Genomic DNA, 23,201 nt, shown 5'->3' with positions numbered 1-23,201 from the left:
TCAATACAATCAGGGCAGATACATGTACAAGGACACACTGACCAACTCTTTCCTGAAGTACACAAGGCTGGCTGCTTAAATGTTAACTTCAAGTCAAAACCCTTGTATACAGTAAAACAGTTATGTGAGATATAGAACAACTAAAATCTAATCTTTGACTAAATTCTTCAACCAATGTTTAAGATTAGAGTAATGCAAAATTAAATATTCAACTTTTGCACAAATACAAGAGATGGCTTTAGAAAAAAGAATGCATGTCTCCCCATACCACTTCATTTAAATTCTAACGTAAATGCATATGCAATATCTGGGCATAACACAGTGTAGGGAGAAAGACAAATGTTAAGCAGTACAACTTTTGAAAAAAGTACAAAGGTAAATTGTCAAAAGAAAAGAGGAAATTAAGTGAAATCATAACGAATCAACAAAAGCAAAATTCTGTTTTGACACTGACTTTTTTTAGTATTCTGTGCACATATTGTAAGGATTAATTCATAAATGAAAGCGCTAGACTAAATGTGTAACCAATAAAATGTAGCATTGTTATAATCCAAGGGCAAATTAGTCTCAACCTACTAATTAATCTGGTCTCAGCAATAATCAAACTTGAAGGAGACTTCATCGGTATACACCATTATTCATCTAGGCTTACTTCTAATTAATCTTATGAAATTTCAATCAAATCTCTCAATCTTTCAACAAAGTTTGGTTGAAACTGCACCAACAGTTTCAAAGATGTAGTTCGGACAACTATCGTGATAGACAGAGAAACAGACGGCAAGATAACTCCCAACATATGGGGAGACATAGCAATCTATATAAAGTACTGCAAAATAATATGAACTTTTTGGCAGTTTTTACAGTAGGCCTCTTTTTAGCTCCAAGCAAATTGAAACGAAGTTACAGGAAAAGCTATTCAAAACTATTTAACCCTTACCCAGCTAAATTTCTATAATGAACTTGTTCATCTTTCAATTTGGACAGTACCATTAACTGTTAAAAGGGGTGCATACCAAAAAGATACTGACTGAATGGCGAACAGTGCAGACCATGATCAGACTGCACGGATTTGCAGGCTGATCTTGGTCTGCACTGGTCGCAAAGGCAGAATTACTTGCAGACAGCAGGCTAAAGGTTAAGTATAATAATAATGCCCAAAAACTATGACAAGAACAGTTTAAAAGTCTCTAAACTACTTATTTCTCTTCTGACTTGTAAATTTTCTAACAGTGTTAATGTATACTCAATCTAACTATAGTAAGGTAAGCTCAGCACTCATATGAGATGATATCCTATAAACATGTTTATAAAATTAAAGCTGTCAGAGGACAGCAATGCCTGACTATCCAAATACCTAGGTTTAAATAATGAAGTTATGTACATAAACAAGTACAAAAATGGCAATTATTTGAGTCATAGACTTTTTTCACACAAAAAAAAAACTTAAGTTAAACGGGACACAACTTTGTAAAATCGTTAAAAAAACGACTTTGTAAACTGCAAAGCAGAATTACTGAACATACACAGTGCATGTCAGATCATCACAATGGCCAAGTATGTGAAGTTTCAATCTATTTACATTAGTGAATACTGAGCTACTTGCTTACATACATAACTTAGCCAAAAATTGGAAAGCCAAAAATGGTGCATAACTGTGTCGAAATGCAACGTAGAGTTATTGTAAGTGCATACTAAAATGTCGATTATCACACTGAACAAGAGTGCGAAGTTTCCATCCATTCCAGTCAGCGGATGCTGAGATACTAGCTTAACAAAAACTTGACACAGCTGCCGATAGAAGAGTGCAACAGCTCTTGGACTAAAACATTCAATTTTCTAGTTTTGTTAGACTGTTTTATAACCTAACTATAAAACCCTTACTATTTTAGTAGTAACTTGTGAATTCAAAGCTTTCAAAACAAAAACTCTAACTAGATTGTCTACGCTAAATATTTCAATACACATACATATACTCAGTACATCTAAAATTGCACAGAGCAAGCTTTCTGAAATTTCATGGTGTTGCATAACAGTGCAAGAAAATAAAGTTACACCATACTTATTTCATAGTTACTCAACATGTACATGATATTAAGACACATGTGTATAAACTAGAAAAAAATCTAGCTTGCATGAGAAACACTAACAAAAACACTGCAGGTCAAAAATTGTGCAATTTTAGATTGTACCGACTATATACCAGCAAGTATAGTATAGTACATAGTGGAGTGCAAGTACTACATTATTATAATGTAGATATTCCCATAATGAAAAGTATAAGCAATTATTCTTCCAACATTAACATATTTACAAATGAAACTTTAAGTTCATTCAACAAGAACCTAAAGCTATGGTCTGTTTATTGTTATTGTTTTCATGTAGTATATAAACTGTTTAAAGTTTGGTAACTATTAAGACTCTCTGACCCAAAAATTTATTCCAAAAACAGAGTATAATACATCACACTATCATATAACAAAATTTCATAGAACACTTAGTGTATGTATAAAAAGAAGAAACTTTGGATTTCATACTTTCATAATAAATGCATTTGATATATAACACAAAGTAAATGGATGTGTTAAAATGACTCATAAATGAATATTTACAATATGAAAGAGAGAGTGCAATTCACTCATGTATGTTTTAACCATGAATATAACTACAGTGCCCTCCAGAAGTCTGGAGACATGTGGGACACAACAACAAAACTGTTGAAATATAAAATACAGTGAAACATAGCTACTTCGAGCACCCCGGCCCGTTGAAGCTACACATCTGGTCCCCAGTAATCTATTTTTGGATCACTGGAGACATTGTATAACTAAAGTATTTTCTTGGTCCCCTTTCGATTTTGAGTGATCAGTGTTTTACTGTATTGTACCTGCTTTATCTATTAAACTAAATGTGTTGAATTTCTACTAACAATCATATATTTATGTGATAAATAAATTATCCATTTACAATGTTAAAAAATCACTCAGTGTAAAAATTGTAATTAGTTACAGGGGCCAATATTTGAAATTAAATGAAGTATTTCAATATGTTTGGATTTAGGTTTTCACAACACCTTAGGATTTTACTGCACTTACTGTAGTGATATAGTAATAAATCTAATGTAATACAAACATCACTATCTATCATCACACAAGCCGAAATCATAATTTCATACAATATGAGATTCTTAAAGTCTTTTTTCTCCCTATGACTATAAACAGTAAGTTATTATGCAATAGTCAGAAAAATTGCTGATTTCATAGTTTCAAATTCAAATATGGACAAGGAACAAAGCAAAATAAAATACTACAAGCTCTGATGGTAGATAAAACTACCAGTACAGCAAAATAATTGTTCAATATAAACAAAGATATATCACAGAAAATAAAAATAAAAAGAACAACTGGTTTGTAAAGTTACGAAATTAACATCTCAATTGCACTATGACAAAATTCTAACAACTGAACAATTCAACTCTAAAGACTCACCAGCTCTGGACACACTACCACAGTCAAGGATCAATCGTTTAGTTCTGGACACACACAGTCAAAGATCAATCATTCACCAGCTCTGGACATACAGTCAGTCCTGCCAGTCTAGGATTAACCATTCACTAGCTCTAGACATATTGCCTCAGTCTAGGGTTAATCATTCACTAGCTCTAGACATATTGCCACAGTCTAGGATTAATCATTCACTAGCTCTAGACATATAGCCACAGTCTAGGGTTAATCATTCACTAGCTCTAGACATATTGCCACAGTCTAGGATTAATCATTCACTAGCTCTAAACATATAGCCAGAATCACAGATTAATCATTCACTAGCTCTAGACATATAGCCACAGTCTAGGGTTAATCATTCACTAGCTCTAGACATATTGCCACAGTCTAGGATTAATCATTCACTGGCTCTAAACATATAGCCAGAATCACAGATTAATCATTCACTAGCTCTAGACATAAAATCACAGTCACAGATCAATCATTCACAATCAATTACCCAATCCACAGCACAAAAGATACTTTGTTAGCATTTTAGCTTTGATGAATTACAACTGGCGGGGTAAAATGAATTAATTTAATCAGGAATACAAGGGTAACAGCTTGTATATTTACCCAACAGAACAAAACGTTTTCTGTTGTGGAGAAATTACACTGAACAGAATATTCCTTTTGCATGGCTGAGAACACTTCAGACTGGACAAATATTAGGTATGTTTTTATTTTTCTTAATTTTCAAAAACAAGCTGACAAGCCAATTCATAACAGAATGAATTTCTCCAAGAATTGTATCTGCTATGAAAAGTGAATAATAAACTATGCACATATGGATTTTCTCGAGCAAACAGTGAAATTATAACAACAGAAAAAAATCCTATTCAACAGCAGTTAACAATAACTCTTGTACTGACGAATGTATACAGTTAGTGCATGCATCTGTGCCACTATACAGTCTATATAATTTTTCTATTGAAATCATCCATCATTTAATCATAAATACACATGTTTTTGACGCTTTCATTTTCTCTTTGGTCCTTAACAGCTTGCATGATGTGTATTTAATTTCCCTAAAACAACTGACAAAACAGCTGCTGTAGGAGTGACTGCCTGCATCAATGTTTATAACATCATTCTGATAACAAGCTGTAGTGATAGTTTTGAACAATATAATTTTTTTTTACTCCTCCTCTTCACTTGAAGTGCGAAATAAATAATTTATGGTTAAGAAACAAATGGTATCATTTCAACAATGGTAATAAAATTCGTTGCAACAGGTTATGCTTAAGTGAATATTGAAGTACGAAAGAAAAACAGAAAGTAACAGTGTAAGAATCATAAGTTAGAAAACATTGGCCATGCAAAAAATGTACAATGAAAATAAATATGTTAAAAGTCTAAGAACTAAGTAAATACCATTTTATCACTTCTTTTCAGAAAAATCTGCTTTGCACAAAACTAGCCCATTGAGTTTAAACTAACCTGTGAAATTGAATTGTTTATGTAAAACAGTACATGAGCATTACAGTGCAACAGTGTTTTAATTAGCTTCTTAATTTTTTCCCCTTTGGATAAACTGCATGTATCCAGAACTTATCCAGTCTTTCAACATCTGGAAATGAAAAAACTTTTCAACAGGAAGTAAATGAAAACTTCATATCTGGAATGTTTAAAAGCGAGAATCTGTACATCTTATTATATATAAACATTCTCTTTTATGAAACACTTTAATATTAAAAAGAAAATGAATGCTTAGTTCCATCTTGGCAAGTACTGTTATAAAGAAACTTTTGAGTACAACTCTTTGAATACAATTCAAATTGTATCAAAATACATTTAATCTCTATTTTTATTTACAATCCGAGATTCTTAATATTTGACTTACAATTTTTGTGTTTCCTGACAAGATGTCCAACTATTCTCAGTTCTTGTAACTCAATCTATACAAGATGAGTGGTGAAGGAAGTTTGAGAATAACTTGCACGGAAAAACAAACATGTCATAACAATAGAGAATGGACTAGATTCATTAATGTTTCTCATTATAAATGTTATACTCACATATATTTATATACAAGAACTTTGTGTCTGTAACATACACTAAAACCATATTAATGTGAAATCAATGATTTTCATGGATTTCAGAATTGTGTCAGTCTACAAAAAAAGCCTCATGGAACAAGTGAAATTCCCCTTCATCTTATCTTTAAAATCTGAAATCCACAAATTCATATCCCCATGAAATAGCCAGTTTGACCAAAACCATGAAATTTTCATGCCCATGAAATTAACTCTTACCCTGCTAAGTTTCTAAAATGGACTACTTTATCTTTCAATTTGGACATTACCATTTATAGCTCATAGGGGTATTCACTGAAGACTTACTGACTGAACAACGAACAGAGCAGATCATGATCAGACTGCATGGATGTGCAGGCTGATCTTGATCTGCACTGGTCTCAAAGGCAGATACAACTGCCGCTAGTATGCTGAGAGTTAAATGACTCTACAGTATACAACAAGCAGTTTCTTGATTCAAATGAAAAACAAGAAGTTTAGAATATTTGAAAATTAAGCTATAAATAAATACAAATAATATCCTTAATTACAGTAACAACCGAAATTGAGCAACAATCTAATATTACATATATTGATAACTTTGTAGAGAAATCAATCTAAAGTCCCAAAAGAAAATGAAAAAGAAGCTGTACCATAAACATTCAGAAGTTCAATAATAGGTGGATACTACCTGGCAAATGATGTAAATCAGTAAAAACATAAAAAGTTGTCCAATTATTTGTCACTGGATGAAACTACCTCCATAACTGAAGCAGCACTTCTGACAACTGCTCTAGCATGAAGGCTGCACAGAAAACAAGAGCACCGCCTTGCGGGTGCTGACGCTCATCTGATTTTTTTGTGTAATAGAAATATTGTCCTACCCATGATTTTCTAAGTCTAAAAAGGGCCATCATTCTTGCAAAAAGCAGGATAGAGTTATGTTTCTTGATGTACAGTGTCCACTTGTGATGGTGAAAAACTGTTGCAAGTTTTAAAGCAATAGCTTTGATAGTTTATGAGAAAAGTTGACTTAAACATAATACTCAACCAAGAAAATGATTTTCTAAGTCCAAAAGGGGCAATAATTATTGCAAAAAGCAGGATGGAGTTATGTTGCTTGCTGTACAGGGTCAGCTTATGATGGTGAACAAGTGTTGCAAGTTTCAAAGCAATAGCTTTGATAGTTTAAGAGAAAAAGTTGACCTAAACATAAAACTTAACCAAGAAATCTGATATTTTCTAAGTCCAAAAGGGGCCATAAATCTTGCAAAAAGCAGGACAGAGTTATGTTTCTTGCTATACAGGGTCAACTTATGATGGTGAACAAGTGTTGCAAGTTTTAAAACAATAGCTTTGATAGTTTAGGATAAAAGCTGACCTAAACATAAAACTTAACCAAGAAAACTGATTTTCTAAGTCCAAAAGGGGCAATAAATCTTGCAAAAAGCAAGATGGAGTTATGTTTCTTGATGTACAGGGTCTGCTTATGATGGTGAACAAGTATTCCAAGTTTCAAAGCAATAGCTTTGATAGTTTAGGAGAAAAGTTGACCTAAACATAAAACTTAACCAAGAAATCTGATATTTTCTAAGTACAAAAGGGGCCATAAATCTTGCAAAAAGCAAGATGGAGTTATGTTTCTTGCTATACAGGGTCAGCTTATGATGGTGAACAAGTATTCCAAGTTTCAAAGCAATAGCTTTGATAGTTTAGGAGAAAAGCTGACCTAAACATAAAACTTAACCAGGCAACGCCGACGCAGACGCCGACGCCGACACCGACAACCGCTCAAGTGATGACAATAACTCATCATTTTTTTTCAAAAAATCAGATGAGCTAAAAATGCCAGAACTCTTTTTTTCCAAAAGATCTTAGTATCATAAAATTTTGCCGTAGGATAAAAAATTCTGTACATTATTTGAAAAAATAGATTTACTTGAATTATTACAACAATTCAGCACCATAAATATGTAAAACAATATCATGCCATGATTATTTTGCCGTAAATGTATTAAACACTTGTCAATGGAATTACAATTAACACAGCTGTTACCACATACACAAAGGGAGAGAATCAATGTAATTCTCCTGAGCCTTTCAACCAACAATATAGGTAATCAAAATATTCACTGCCAAACTGAAATAAAATCTCATGCAAAAATCAGAAATAAAAAATGATTTTGACGAACCAAAAACAGCACCCATGATTTTCGACTAAGTTACAAGACAATAATTTTTCTATTTTACAATTCACTAAGTGCTCCGAACATTTCTTATTGATTATATACAGTAAATACATTGCAAAAAAACAACTATTCATAGACTGCAAATACTGTACTACAAAGTGCACAAAATCTTAATAAATAATCTTTGGTATATACATGTACATTATTTAGTAAACTTTACAAGAATTATGCATGCTTCTTTTATATCCTTTCTACCGGCAACATCGCTGTACTGTTGGGACTGTTCAGATCAAATTTAAATCTTTCAAGAAAGCAAATCTTAAGTGTTAAAGAAGCTTTACATTGGGGGAAAAAAGGTTACTAATAAACAGGCAGTTTCCCAAATCTAGTTAAATGATTATTACCTTTTTACCATATTTGTACATGTTAATTTATTTTTAGAATAAAGCAATTATCAATGATGGTTTAAAAGTGTATGTTATAATTCACTGCCTGCCTATTCCTTGTAGTGTATAGTAGAATACATGATGAGAGGTTAGTTCAAAACTACTCTGTCTAAACCAGCATTACACATGGTGGGGGATTAGTTCAAAACTTTTCTATGTACTTTTGTGCTATATAATTTAAAACAGGCTGAATCAAAATTACCTAAAGATTTTTACAAAATGCTCAGCAATATAAATTCACTATTTCAAAAAAAATATTGTGGCAAAATCTGACATTAGAATAAAAGGCATTATTTCTGTGACATTTAAACAGGTGTTTGTAATTCTTGAAAATTCAGTGTGGCTTATTCATCTTCTAAAACTGAATGCCAGTAACAAGGAAATAAAATGCATCAAAAAATCTAAACGTTACTGCTAATTAATGTTTTTCGTCGTCTTTTAAATGAGCTAATTTTTCTAAATAAGAATCATGATGAAACGTTGTAGCCAATAATCCTCCTTCATTCTTTGCTTGGTCGCCAGACTTATAATCTATATGTTTGCCATCTAAAGTTGTCATTTTACCATCCAGAGAACTTAGAATCGCATTTCCAGCACAGATGTCCCACTTTTTAATCAATGTTGTATGTACATAAGCATCTTGATTTCCTTTTATAACTTCTAATGTTTTATACCCTGGAAAACACAATCATATCACATTTATATATATATGACTATTTATGACTGATATTATGCTAGGATAAAATATAATGATGTGAAAAATCGGTTTTAACTGCATTATTCAATACAACAATTTTGCTATTCTGTCACTATCTTCACCATGTGCATGTATTACTACATTGTTTTGTTTTTTGTGTGAATATTTTGCAGACGTATATCAATGTGTAAAGCAATATTTTACAGGTAAGACTTTTTTTAATGATAAACCTCTCTGATATATATTCTGGGACTCGATGAAATTAAATGGACATAAACAAGAGCTGTCCGTAAGACAGCCAAGCTCGACTATTCGAAATATTGTCACAGAAGCAGGAAATTATTACCCAAAATGTTAAATATCAAAAGAGTTTAAGTTCGAAAGGGGACATAATTTGACCAAAATACATATCAAAGTTATGGGACTTGATGCTATCAACTAGTTTTATAACCCCGAAGAAACATGTTAGGTTTAAATTCAATATCTGCATTAGTTTTGGAGATAGTAACTTGCATGTAAACTTTAACCAGAATTTTCTAAGTCCAAAAGGGGGCATAATTTGTTCAAAATACATGTTAAGAGTTATGGAACTTGACCTAGTGAGGCTGGTAATTGACCTAGAAAAGGAATAAATAAGACTCAAAGCTATATGCCTTTTGGTAATAGCTGTATGTACTTGCACGCAAAACTTTAACCAGAATTTTCTAAGTCCAAAAGGGGGCATAATTTGCCCAAAATACATGTCAGAGTTATGGGACTTGAATCTATCAACTAGTTTTATAACCCCGAAGACACATGTGAAGTTTCAATTTAATATCTATATTAGTTTTGGAGATAGTAACTTGCATGTAAAACTTTAACCAGGATTTTATAAGTCCAAAAGGGGGCATAATTTGCCCAAAATACATGTCAGAGTTATGGGACTTGTCCCAGTGAGGTAGGTAATTGATCTAGAAAAAGAAAAAATAAGTTTCAAATCTATATGCCTTTTAGTAATAGCTGTATGTACTTGCACGCAAAACTTTAACCAGAATTTTCTAAGTCCAAAAGGGGGCATAATTTGGCCAAAATGAAGGTCAGAGTTATGGGACTTGGTGCTATCAACTAGTTTTATAACCCCGAAGACACATGTAAAGTTTCAATTCATTATCTGCATTAGTTTTGGAGATAGTAACTTGCATGTAAAACTTTAACCAGGATTTTCTAAGTCCAAAAGGGGGCATAATTTGCTCAAAATACATGTCAGAGTTATGGGACTTGACCCAGTGAGGTAGGTAATTGATCTAGAAAAAGAAAAAATAAGTTTCAAATCTATATGCCTTTTAGTAATAGCTGTATGTACTTGCACGCAAAACTTTAACCAGAATTTTCTAAGTCCAAAAGGGGGCATAATTTGGCCAAAATGAAGGTCAGAGTTATGGGACTTGGTGCTATCAAATAGTTTTATAACCCCAAAGACACATGTGAAGTTTCAATTCAATATCTGCATTAGTTTTGGAGATAGTAACTTGCATGTAAAACTTTAACCAAAATTTTCTAAGTCCAAAAGGGGGCATAATTTGCTCAAAATACATGTTAGAGTTATGGAACTTGACCCAGTGAGGTTGGTAATTGTCCTAGAAAAAGAATAAATAAGTTTCAAAGCTATATGCCTTTAAATGATAGCTGTATGTACTTGCATGCAAAAACTTAACCAAGGTGTGACGCCGACGCAGACGCCGACGCCAGGGTGAGTAGAATAGCTAGACTATTCTTCGAATAGTCGAGCTAAAAAGTCTTACCTGCACCCCCTGCTAAAGATACATCAACTTTTCCCAGTGATGCTTTTACTGTGTCGGTCACTGTTCCTTGATGAGATCGTGATACAATCACTCGGTGTGGGTCATCCTCTGTTCTCTTCGTTCTCTCTTTCTTCAAGTTATCAGAGTGACCATATCCCACCCAGGCCCATGCTGTCATTGGGAGAAAAAAGTCACGTGTAAAGGGGTATATCAGGTATCTTCGAATCATTAAATTAAGTATAATAGGAATGCATAATACTAAATATATATAAATTTAATGCATTGTTAACTTAAGCCAGTTGTTTAAAATTAGTTTTCTTCTTCCTACTTTAAAGCAGCATGCCTCCAGATTTGGCTAAAAAATAATCTTTCTTTCAAATTGAAGTTTGGTCATACAACAAACATTAGAATATGAATTTTTTTTTTTCTAAAATATTTTAATTTAAAAGTTCCAAATCAAGAAAAAAATATGACCTCAGCGGCAATAAAGACATTTTCCCGTCATCGTACCCAATAGCGCGCTATAGCTGAAGTAGTGAATAATGACTTCAAAATATAGATAATTATAATCGAGACAGTTTACCTGGAGTAAAAATGTGACAAAAGCTTTTTGATTTTCATCGTAAAAAGTAGTAAAAACAGCAAATTCTCATGTGTTTCCGTAACATAAAGTTTGTCAGTAATTATGTTTTAAAGCCTTCTTAAGAAATGTAGCATTTATTTCAAGATATCTAAAAAAAATTTTAAAAATTTGTTGCCGAACAATCTGGAGGCATGCTGCTTTAAACTTGTCAGGTTCATCAACAAAATGAAGAGGCTATTTCAAATGTATGTCTTTATGAAAAGTTGGCCATATTAGATTCCCTATGCAAATCTCAGTACTTTCTCAGATGTCTAAAAAAATGCAAGCTGCTATTTATAATATTTTACATTTAAACCATATAAAGATCAAACAATCATGAGGTAGGCATATAACGCAAAGATGGATTCTGCTACAAGTATCACCACCTTATATTATTGCAGAAAAATATTAAGTGGCAACAAAAAATTGACTGAAATTAAACCACTTTACACTAAAATGACTGCTTTTACATAAAAAATATGGCGAAACTGCATTTATACTAAAATAAAGCTCTGATTGAATACTATTTTACTTTATGAGTAAAAGACTAACTAGTTTCTCCTTGGTCATTGTTCACAAAAGGTTTATGTATGACTCCAATTGTTGGTTGTCCATTCACAGCTACACACACCATAGTTGTCACAAAATGTAACATGTCTGAACCATCTAGAAAATACAAATAACAAGATACATGTAGTTGGAATATACATGTACGAGAAACATTACATCACAATGTTCAATAATAATGAGGATTTATTTTCTTTCAGATAAGTTATATCAAATGTGGGAAAATCTCAGAAAGATCAAAATATATATGTAATTTATGGATCACAATTTATAATGGATATAGACACCTAAAAGTGTCAACAGTAAATACCTATAATTAAAACCTGTCAGTTTTTGTGTAGCTACATTGTACCAAAACATGTGGTTATCTGAAGGCAATATTTATCTTTTTTCTTAACTTTTAGTAAAAAAGCAGGCTTTTTTTTCAATAGTGAAACAGATTATAGGCCTCTTCCTCATAGAAAGTTTCTTTCCCATTAGGAAGTTTTCTGCGGACTTACTTTACAGTATTCCCATTCACACAAGCGTATCCCCACTCAAATAACAGGTCCAGACCCTTTGCCTCCTAGTGAAAAACTCCCTGGTTAGTGAGCCTTATAATTTGTCACATGAAAAAGTTTAATTCTACTCCATACAATGATTCCAAATGAGATGTAGAATGATCTCTGCCTCGTTACCTGCGTCTGTCATTTCTGTGTACTCCTGTGTAGCATCCAGAGGATCTATCCAGACCGTGATCTCAGATTTGGGTATAGACTGGTCCGACAATACCTGACTTTCCACTTCCTTCAGATGTAAGTCTATCTCTGGGATACGCGAGAAATCTAATGGTGTCTTCTCATGTTCCTCAGAAACAACCTGCAATAAACAAAGTGAGTTCTTCATATTGTGTTTTCAGTATTTCAACTGAAAAATTCTTAACCAGTAACTAGTAGTAACACCATAAAACTATCTTTCCTATTGCTAAGGCCACAAGTCATTATCAGATGTGAAAGCTCAACAGAAAATAAAGGGGCGGGGTGGTGTCAAGGAATGAATATAGGAAGGAGAAAAAAACGGAGAATATAGGGGAAGCTAGAAACTAGTGTGGAGTTACATAAGGAAATGATAAAAAGTAGAATGGAACAAGAAGCTGCGTTCAATAAATGCTTGATGCCCCCGGTAGCATCCTTGTTGGTACAAAGCAACCTAAGTCCAAAACGAGGTCAAGTTCAAGGTCAAACTGAAGTCAGGTGATGTCTGAAGATGAGGAATGGTCACAGGTTACATCTGCATTAGTATCAAGTCATTCTAGTAAGGGGTATTGATGCTAGACGAAACGGTCCCATTTAGTTAACCAAGAGATGGCCCATATAAAGCAACCTAAGTCCAAAATGAGGTCAAGGTCAAACTGAGGTCAGGTGATATCTGAAGATGAGGAATGGTCAAAGGTTACATCTGCATTAGTATCAAGTCATTCTAGTAAGGGGTATTGATGCTAGACGAAACGGTCCCATTTGGTTAACCTCGTACTGAAGGACGAATGAACAGACGGACAGGACAATCACTATATGCCTCCCGCATCAGTAGATGCCGGGGGCATTAAAACATAAACAGGGTCGGAGTGGGGTACTCCCCGGGTAGCAATAAGGTGTTGAAATACGAAACAATATAGGATAAAACATGTATGTTGTAGAACTCTGCCTTTTGTATATCATATCAAATTCAATGCGTCATAATTATGCAGATTACTCTTTTTCCAAGTCATAAGCAATGCTTTGAATACTTGACTGTCAAAGTACAGATCTTTTTTGATATTTAAATATCAATGTAGTGAAATTACTACAGACAACTCATTGCCAATGGCCTTCCTGCATAAAATGAATTAACAATATTGCATATAATATTTTCAATTACTGATAGACTGATAGTAAATATTTCACTTATCATTACTGATAAAACAATACTTATTCATGCCTCTGGATAATTGGTAGATTTTATGTTGATCTAGAATACTTTCCCATCATTAACAAGTGAGGTCCCGACAAATTTATGACAGCGATGAAATCTTGGAATTTATCAAAACACAAACAAGTTGCAGCTCATGACTGCCTAAGGCTTTGTATGAAATTAATTATAAAATTGTTTGAACTCAGTTCAAAACTGCTCTTCTAATTTAGATTTGACAGGCGACCAATTAAGTATAGATGTATAATAATTAAGTCACAATGTACTAAATCTAATTTCTCAGAAAAAAAATCAGTTTTTAGTAAATTAAGCAATTTATCATACAAATGTGTTTTAAGATTTTGCACTCATCCTCCCAGACAAAAACAAGAGGACCATGATGGTCCTGAATCGCTCACCTCTTCCCACATGACCCAGTTTTGAGTATGACGTTTTTTCTATTATTTGACATAGTGACCTAGTTTTTGAGCTCATGCGACCCAGTTTTGAACTTGAACTAGATATTATCAAGATAAAAATTCTGACCAATTTTCATGAAGATCCATTGAAAAATATGGTCTCTAGAGAGGTCACAATGTTTTTCTATTATTTGACCTATTGACCTAGTTTTCGAAGGTACGTGACCCTGTTTTATACTTTACCTAGGTATCATCAAGGTGAACATTCTCACTAATTTTCATGAAGACCTCATGAAAAATATGGCCTCTAGAGAGGTCACAAGGATTTTCTATTTTTATACCTACTGGCCTAGTTTTTGAACGCACATGACCCAGTTTCGAAACTGACCTACATGTAAATATCTAGGTACTGCCATTTAATATCTGAAATACACACAACACCCAACATCTTAAAGCTTTGACTTATTTCATTAATCATTATAATAACCAGCTAGTGCAAGCAAATTATTGATTACTCCATTTTCCTCATGTGTGAGTACATTTAGCCTGAATATCCACCTTTTTTACTTGAGTTTTCTTTCATGATGATGTGAAACACTTTCCAACTTCTTACAGCAAATCTATTTATATATATACTATAACATTTATTAAAATATACCTTTCCTGCCTATTGTTAGCCATGTGACATAATACAAACAACAATTTTGGCCATGTTATACTGCAGCTTTAAACTTATCGCTTAATATGTATTGTGTACTAAGCTTTCCATATCACTATACGTATTGTAATAAAGTGTATATATATTTATTCCATTTAATACACAGTAGGGATTGACACTAACGGTAGTCAGATGACCAGAGGAGTGCATTTTTGGGCGGACTAGTGTATCCTGAAAGCTAGCTAGAATTCAGTTTGTCAATCTAAACTCAACAAAATTTGCTCATGTAAGCATTATCTGAAAATAATTGCATTAACAACAGAGAATCTGTTTTTCGAAAATACAAAAAAAATGTACCCTGATGCAGGGCTTTCATTTTAAGACATGACGTTATGGGATTGACCAAGGACAAAAAGCTGGGTGTGATGACAACCTAATTGAATTTAGTGGGGACCATTGTATTTTAAAAGTTGGTGGTCGTTTGGGCCACTAGGAAAAGAGAGATAGTGTGACACAGTCCTAATTTTAAATTCAAAGGTATACTGAATATTCTATTGGCTTCGGTAGCGAGTGTGAGGCCAAAGCAAGCCAAGGGAGAAAAAAGAAGCAAATAAATAGGTTATAAAACTGATTTCTGTTTTTTTCACATTTACATATTTTCAAGAGTAAAATTACTCCTAGTCAATTTCAGATTTTACCATTTTACTCATTCACTAAAAATATGGTGAGTAAATACTCATAGGCCAAAAAAAATTATCAGGAGCCCTGTGGTACCCATTTACATCTGGGTCGACTGAGGCAATCGTTATAAAGTGCCTTGCCCAAGGACACAATGCAATGCAATGGGAGTAGCCAGGATTCGAACCAGAGGCCTTCACCTCAGTATGTATAATGAAAGTGTCTTAGCCCTCTCAACCAATGCTCTTGATTACCAGATTACCTCTTTGCAAATACCATTAAGATATTCATATTGATTACCAGACCTCTAGACAGCCCTACACTGGTTGTCTAGGTGTCCGGTAACTGGATAGACTGTAGACTCCGGATCTAGAGATCCATGTCTAGAGGTCCAGTTATCGGACCCCTAGCCACTGCCTAAGCAAAATGAACATAAAAGGAAGAGGCTATTCTTATGGTCCCATAGGAATAGCCTCACAGGCTTCACGTAAGAATAGTGAAAAGCCGGCAGGTGGTTATTCCTAAGGCAGTTTTGTATTACGATACATTGTACTGAAGTCATTCAACTTATATATTATATTTTCAAACGATTCCGGAAATGACATGTAATCACATTTGGTCATTGTGTTACAAATAAAATGTCAGGTCTGAATTGATGCAAACATGTCAAGCTGATGTGAGACAAATGTCAAGTATAAAACTAGTTAAAAGGGCAATAAACATGTTTAGCGTGGTAACAGTTTTGTACTGTTGTGAAAAATTTGCATGCATACACATGTAACATAGATCAATAATTCTCTAAGTGGTTAAGTTGAAAACACTTGGTCAATATTTTTTAGTGTTTCAATATTAAAAACGTATGTATTTGCATCTTCATCTGTACAACCAACAATCGTTTCCCAATTTATTTAGAAGACAAATTTCAGTTAAATAAGTATTTTACACTTACGATAAATTTGCTGTATTAAAATTGTTTGTTTTTGTAACAAATGGAAGTAATAAAATGTGTTATACAAGGGGAAATCACTTCCCTATTTTGTCTTCTCTGGATTTTCTTACCACAAAATTAAAGAAGTTAGGTGAAATGGTATGTCAAATGAATTTAGTATGATGTAAAACACGAAACTGCCATAGGAATAACCACCTGCAGCTTTTCATAATTCATACGGGAGAGCCGTAGGAATAGACACCTGCGGGCTTTTCACTATTCTTACAGGAGAGCCGTAAGAATAGCCTGCGATGCTATTCCTACTGGACCGTAAGAATAGCCAATTCCAACATAAAAACCAATACTTACATATAATCCAGGAAACGCTTTGGCCAAACCATAAAATATGGCATTGTGTGATTCCATATCTCCTCGTGAAACTAATTCCTTTGCACCTTCTTTTGTTTCACCTTTCACTTTTTCATGCAACGTGTCACCTCGGCGAATTTCACGAACACGATCTCCGCCGCGTCTGGCAAGAACAACACTTGCTGACAATAGTTCCTTCATACTGACACGTTCTTCCCTGTGACTGAAGATGTCTGGTAGACCGAAAACATAGAAAAACAATACAAGAACAAAGCAAATAATAACAGCACCTCCAAGAGGATTAATTCTGATGTTTATCGGCGCCATGTTCATCTCAGACTGTGCCATTGCTGACTACATCAGTCTGGTTCCCGAGCGGCGCAAAATTCTTAAATGCAGTAAAGATGCGTTATGTTTAATGAATGTGATAAAGTGTGGCGTAATGATGCATTATTTAGAAAACGTTTTTTTGAAAGTGCAAAAACATGAGCAGATCTAAAGGTAAAGGTAAAGATAAGCTTTATTTAATGTTACATATAATCAATAACAGCATTAATTAATTAATTATGCAGGATGTCCGTGGTGCAGTGATTAGCAGTTTTGACTACAATGTCAGAGTTTGATCATCGGTCGCGGCTGATATTCCAACTGGTGTTAATTGCTGGGTGATTTACTTAAAATTAACCTGATATTGTTTCCAGGAGTATCAACCTAGACTGGATACTGAGGTAAATATGACATCTGGGTGCCGTAGGCTCGGCTTAAAATAAGTTGTCCTATCCATTCCAGGTGGAGACTTCTTTCAACTTCCAAAACAAGACACTTTACTTAATTCTACTTTACTTTAGCAACGGTGCGCTTATGCTAGAAAATAGGTATTCTGTAACAGATAATTTCCTGGTTGTTTACCTCCTTGTACAACCCTTTTAAACACTAAGTGCCAAGCAAGGGAGCTATCACTACCATTTTTTTTTACATATTTGGTATGTCACTGCCAGGGAGCAAACTCCCAACCTCCTGCAACCGGATTCTCTACCAACTAAGCTATGTCTTAACATTACAGTCCTAGTAACAGAACGGAGAAAAAATTATGCTGTCCCACTCTATATTCTTTTCTAATACTCAGCAGTCAGACAAACACAGGAACACCAATAACATAATTATATAGTCGAAATGTATCAAATCAAAAACGTATTCAAAATTAGATTTAAAAAGTCAAAATGTTTTCATAAAGAGTCAAAACTTTATTGTATTTCTTTCTGCATAAATATAGTAAATTATAAGGAACTGAGTTTGGAATGAAATTTAAGTATCATCAACTATTAATTTCTCATTGGTGAAAGCTTAAAACATCTAATGAGCAAGAGGTTTCTAAAGATTTATCTTTGAATACAAACATCAATAAAGTCAACACAACATGTCGTAAAACATTGGGCCAGTTCCATTGCTTATTCTTGTCTGTCCCCAGCTTGAGCATACATCAATAATCTGGTCACCTTACACTAAAAATAACGAAAACAACATTGAGATGATTCAGCGCCGTACAAATGATCTCTTGAACACCATATGAATGAATGGCAAGCTCATAATTATGTTTTAAAATATTTCAAAAATTTAGTGGCTACACAAATTCTCCTTTATCTCCAATCTGTTGTTAGGAATATTCGCCTTATGCACCTTATTGTCTCAGATTCAGGATGGTACAGATAATATCAAATTCTTCTTTTTCCCTTATGCTACAGTACTCTGTAAGATCGAAAGCTTCACATTGCTGCCATAAAAACAAGGATGCATATCAAACAGGGAAAGCCATGTTTCAAAACCGCAGCCTCCCCAAAACGAAACTCACAGCACACAAATTGTTGCCATGCCTAGTTTGATCTCTTTAAAGGTGGTCGATTACAATTGAGCAACATTTTATGTCATTTTTCAGTTTTCATAAATTCTGTTAGAGGTTTGTTTAAGAAAAAAAACATTACAAAGAGTTAAACCCCTATATGAAATGTATGTTTTATTGCTTTTTTCTGAAACTTTTGTAATTACCTCCTTTTAATATAAAAGTATTTAAAGAATGGACTCTTTCTTTTGATTTCAATATAATTTCTAGTTTTACATTTGCATTTGATAAAAATTGGGATATTTCAACATTCTGAGACAATTAAAAGGCTAGTTTAAAAACTTTTCTTATCATATATCATCTTAACATATTTCAAGTTAGTGCTGCAAGGCGGTTGGGCCAGTATTAACATTCTGATGGACAATTGTATACAAACTACCTAGTAACAAATAATGGTACCCATGCAATATCGGAGTGGATAGTATCACGAAGCAAGACTAATCTCAAAGGAAGCGTCTATAGGGGCACGGATCCGTACCTGTAGACAGGCCTGTTAAGGGTTTTCTAGGGGTACGGACCTCCTTTTTGCAAAGATTTAGGGTTCTGCTCAACCCGGGGCTAGACGGCGTGAACGGTAGCTTGCACTTCCACTACCGTCCAGGAACAGGCTCAGTCAAACCGAGCCTGCAACAATTTCGTTTATGTCGTGTTGGGAGACCTGTGGTTTTCCACTTTTTTTATTTACATCTTGACGTTTGTTGAAAATGAGAGAACAAATACGACTTAAACAATATTCACCTAAATATTTGTTGTAAATGTTTACAGGTAGCAGCGTTCATCTTACTGTTTAAATTTTTTTTTGAAACCTAAATAAATGAGGAACACCAAATCAATACACTGTTCCGTACCGATTAGTTTATTGTAAAATAAACTGTTAATAAAATAGTAACGAGCTTATCGAACCCTTGAATGATTACAAACTTTACGGCATGACAAGGCATCTGCACCTATTTATGTTATTTTCTAACAAGATATAATCTGCACGGAACAATTTGTTTTATAATCAATTAACCGACATGAGTAAAAAGGAACTGTTTGCGAAATATTCCCTTGTATCTCAAGATGGCCATCGAATGTGCATAAAAAATAAATACCCTATTTATTATTAAAAAAAGTTTGTCAAAACTTAATTTTACATCATTTTGTCTACTGTTAAATCTATTTGTGCTACTTCGATTGCTTATGATTTATTTAGAGTTCCTCGGTTATTTATGTTTCGAAAGAAAATGTAAACAAATTATGAACGCTGGTATCTGTGAACCATTTAGATCCCGGTTTCAGGTGAATCTTATTTTGTTCTTTTATTTTCAAAACAATTTTTCATGTAAATAACTGGAAATCGCTGGGAAAGGGTGGTCCTTACCCCTAGAAAACCCCTAACAGACTTGTTTTGAGACATACCGCATGTTTAGTGTTCAACCCGTTTACAGTTGGACACTACGCTTCCCTCTTTGATTGTGTCTGACGGAAAAGGGGGAGGACTCTATGATAAGCAGTTTTTAAATCCTACCAGGACTGAACTGTTTTGATATCTGTCTTCTGGCCTGTTTCGTAGGGCCCTTAAGGGTGTTTCTCTTGTTGCTCTGTTTTCTGAAAAGGCATTGAGTACATACGTTTTTGGTTCTAAAGGTTTGTTTTTTATATTTTTATACACGAGCATTTTTGTGTTTTACATGCCATGCCTTTTTGTTTCCATTATGTGTGTTAGAGATTCACCTGGAGGGGATTACTTTTATTTACACTGTCCCGTGTCTTTGGAACATGGTGGGGGTAAGAGTGAGGTTGGGTGCGCACCATAAACCGGTTTAAGCTCCCCAGTGGTGTTTTTGCCATTGACCGTTCCAAGGCGGTGCGTGTGTTCCTTTGTTCGTTCGTTTTGTCCTCGTGTGTTGGCTTTGTGTGTGTGTGTGTGTGTGTGTGTGTGTGTGTGGTGTGCACGTCTGCGTGCTGTAGGTTTCGTTTTGGGGAGGCTGCGATTTTGGTACGTGGCATTCCCTGTTTGATATTTGTCCTTTTTTTTTTTTGTCTAGAGTTACAGATCCGTAGACACTTCCGATCTCAAATATGCAAATGTCCTTAATAGACAAGTAGTTGATATTTTCTGTGTGACTAACGCTGTAGATTACGTATTTGAAATTTTAATTACATATGCATTTGACTTTGAATAAATACTGTCGTATCTTCTTGAACTAAATTAAAAATATCTGTGAGATTTTTCCCAAAATCTTAAAATGTTACATGAAATAAATCAAACGCGGCTGTATATATACCACTTACATGTTGCATTAGTCTAACCCCGAGGCTATTAATAATACATTTTCGAAAAAAATATATGTGATACTTGATCATCTAAAATTATATTATATTAACTTAAATTCCTAAAAGTTACACAATTACTTATGTGAAAGATTCCCGCCATTATTTCAACAATTGACATATTCACGGTATCGTACTTCACAGGTACCAATTTTCTTAACGTCAATACTTTACTTAAGCTAGAATAAACAGGAAAATAGCTTTAATATTGAATATATTAACTCAAAAGCAGCCAATTAAACACAATTTTGACATTTTCTTTGACATAGGACAATTTTGAATTAAAAACACCTTCATGTTGATTAGCGGCTTGCGATCCTAATTGGTGCAGTCCTTTAATAATTTCAGTGTTGTTTCACACCGACCCATTTTTTTCAATCAAAGATGACACGTGTGACATACACGGTAGTTGATTAAAGGAGACACGTGTGATATACACGGTAGCTGATTAAAGAAGAAACGTGTGATATACATGGTAGTAGCACGTTTTTGTCCCCTCGCTTAATTAATAAACATTCCTCCATGGTGAGATATAATTTTGATTTATTCAAATATGATAGTGATTTTTAAGAATTTGAACCGCGGTATCCTTTGAAAATATAAAGGCATTAGACTCAATACTTAGGAAATAAAATTTATATTGGATTTGTGTTTGCTTTTGAATGTCAAATTATATTAAAAAATTGTATTTTACATAATTATTACTGAAATAAAAATAAAGAGGAAGGAATGTCTAAATATAAAAAAAATGCTTAAACATAGGGAAAACACTGCCTTTTCGCTGCAAATTATGAAAATTCCATTACTGAAAGAAATTGACATTTAGAGGGTAATATCCTAACATATTTAGAGAATTAGGTTTCGATTTAGAATTAAAGAAAAGGATCCTGAATAAGACTTTTAAAGAAATGAACAAAATCGCAATAAATGAATATTGTATAAATAACTTTTCATTGCCTTAAAACGGTCCTTCTTCATGTCTTTGATACTTCTTTATAGTTAGACATTTTATAAATTTCCTAATTGTAACTAACACATAACATTATAATACTTGAATATATTCTTAATTACTTTTACATTTTCATTTTTTTTATCAAATCATAGATATTATTTGCCGATTAATTTATAGGCTGTAGATGTTTTGCTGCTAGTTTTGAATAGACATATGCCTAACTTTCAGGCTATAAATGCATAATTTAGTCATATAAAATCTGTCTCCCTCCATTAAAATAATCGATAAGCAAGATATGTATATATATATATACATTACGCCCAATTCACCCATTCTTGTTCTTGTTGTTCGTATTCTCCCTCTTTCTATCAGAGGCACCGCAGTAATGCGTCACAAAGTATATATACAAGTTTATGTATGTGTCAACTTTAAAAGCTCCGTGCACTTGAACATAAAAGTTCACTTTATAACTCTGAGTAATTTACACTATAGTACGTCCGTGGGCGGCCATCACTCCAGTTGTTTAAGTATATGTAGTCTTTTGACATGGAATTTAAAAAAAAAATGTTTCTAGAGAGTTCTTCTACTGTGGCACTAATATCACGTAGTTCAGGAACCATTACAGCAACACACAGAGGGTCGACTATGAGTTTTAGAAAACAGTCCCAGTTCTTGAAATACATAGACCATACGTCAATATCACTGTTTCTAGTTATAATGTCTCTGAGTTGAGTAAGAGTAGATACACGGATACTATGGAATGCCGGACATCTTGTCACTGTATGTCGAATATCTTCCACGCCCAGTTGGCACAGACGGCAGGTCTTATTACTGAATACTTGCTTATTGGATTGGAGCATGTATACCCCCGTCAAAAATGATGACTGCTTTCCTAACCGCTGCTACTGTTTCTACACTCTGTCACACCAGTTGTGTAGATCCGATACGCAAACGATGAATAGACAGGTACCTCAACGTTTTCTTGGCTTTCACATCGTCGACATATACCCTGGTCCAGTATGCCTCTATAGCTTTCTTGCACATGCTCTTCCACTGTGATTTCCCAATATCAGAGGCGAAAAGCGAACTTAGGGTCGGCAGATTCTTTTCGCAAGCACTTGAGCAATGGTGTAGAAGAAACTGTATACGTTGTCAAAGCTGCAAGCCAACTGGCGCTGTACCATTTCTTGTAGACATTTGTT

The 23,201-nt window shown here is 33.9% G+C and overlaps 1 protein-coding gene across 1 annotated transcript; it reads right to left on the bottom strand.

Moving 5' to 3' along the window:
• Positions 1–561: 561 nt before the first annotated feature.
• LOC123524914 (inositol monophosphatase 3-like) lies at positions 562–17,186 on the bottom strand. The gene is made up of 5 exons (XM_045303528.2): positions 16,835–17,186; positions 12,534–12,714; positions 11,842–11,955; positions 10,668–10,838; positions 562–8,864 (listed from the first exon to the last, which is right to left on the bottom strand). Exons 1-5 carry the CDS (start codon positions 17,180–17,182, stop codon positions 8,608–8,610), a joined length of 1,071 nt encoding a protein of 356 aa, XP_045159463.2. The 5' UTR covers positions 17,183–17,186; the 3' UTR covers positions 562–8,607.
• Positions 17,187–23,201: the final 6,015 nt, after the last annotated feature.

This window comes from Mercenaria mercenaria, chromosome 3 (assembly GCF_021730395.1).
Source record: "Mercenaria mercenaria strain notata chromosome 3, MADL_Memer_1, whole genome shotgun sequence".
In the NCBI taxonomy this organism is placed as follows: Eukaryota; Metazoa; Mollusca; class Bivalvia; order Venerida; family Veneridae; genus Mercenaria; species Mercenaria mercenaria.
Note: the sequence above shows the minus strand (reverse complement) of the source record. Positions and strands in the feature narration are given on the sequence as shown.

Coding starts and splice junctions, on each gene's coding strand:
- LOC123524914 (XM_045303528.2), bottom strand. CDS start 17,182: ATGGCACAGTCTGAGATGAACATGGCGCCGATAAACATCAGAATTAAT. Junction 12,715..16,834: donor AAGCGTTTCCTGGATTATAT/GTAAGTATTGGT, acceptor TGTTTATTGCAG/GTTGTTTCTGAGGAACATGA. Junction 8,865..10,667: donor ATCTTTAGCAGGGGGTGCAG/GTAAGACTTTTT, acceptor TGTGTTTTCCAG/GGTATAAAACATTAGAAGTT.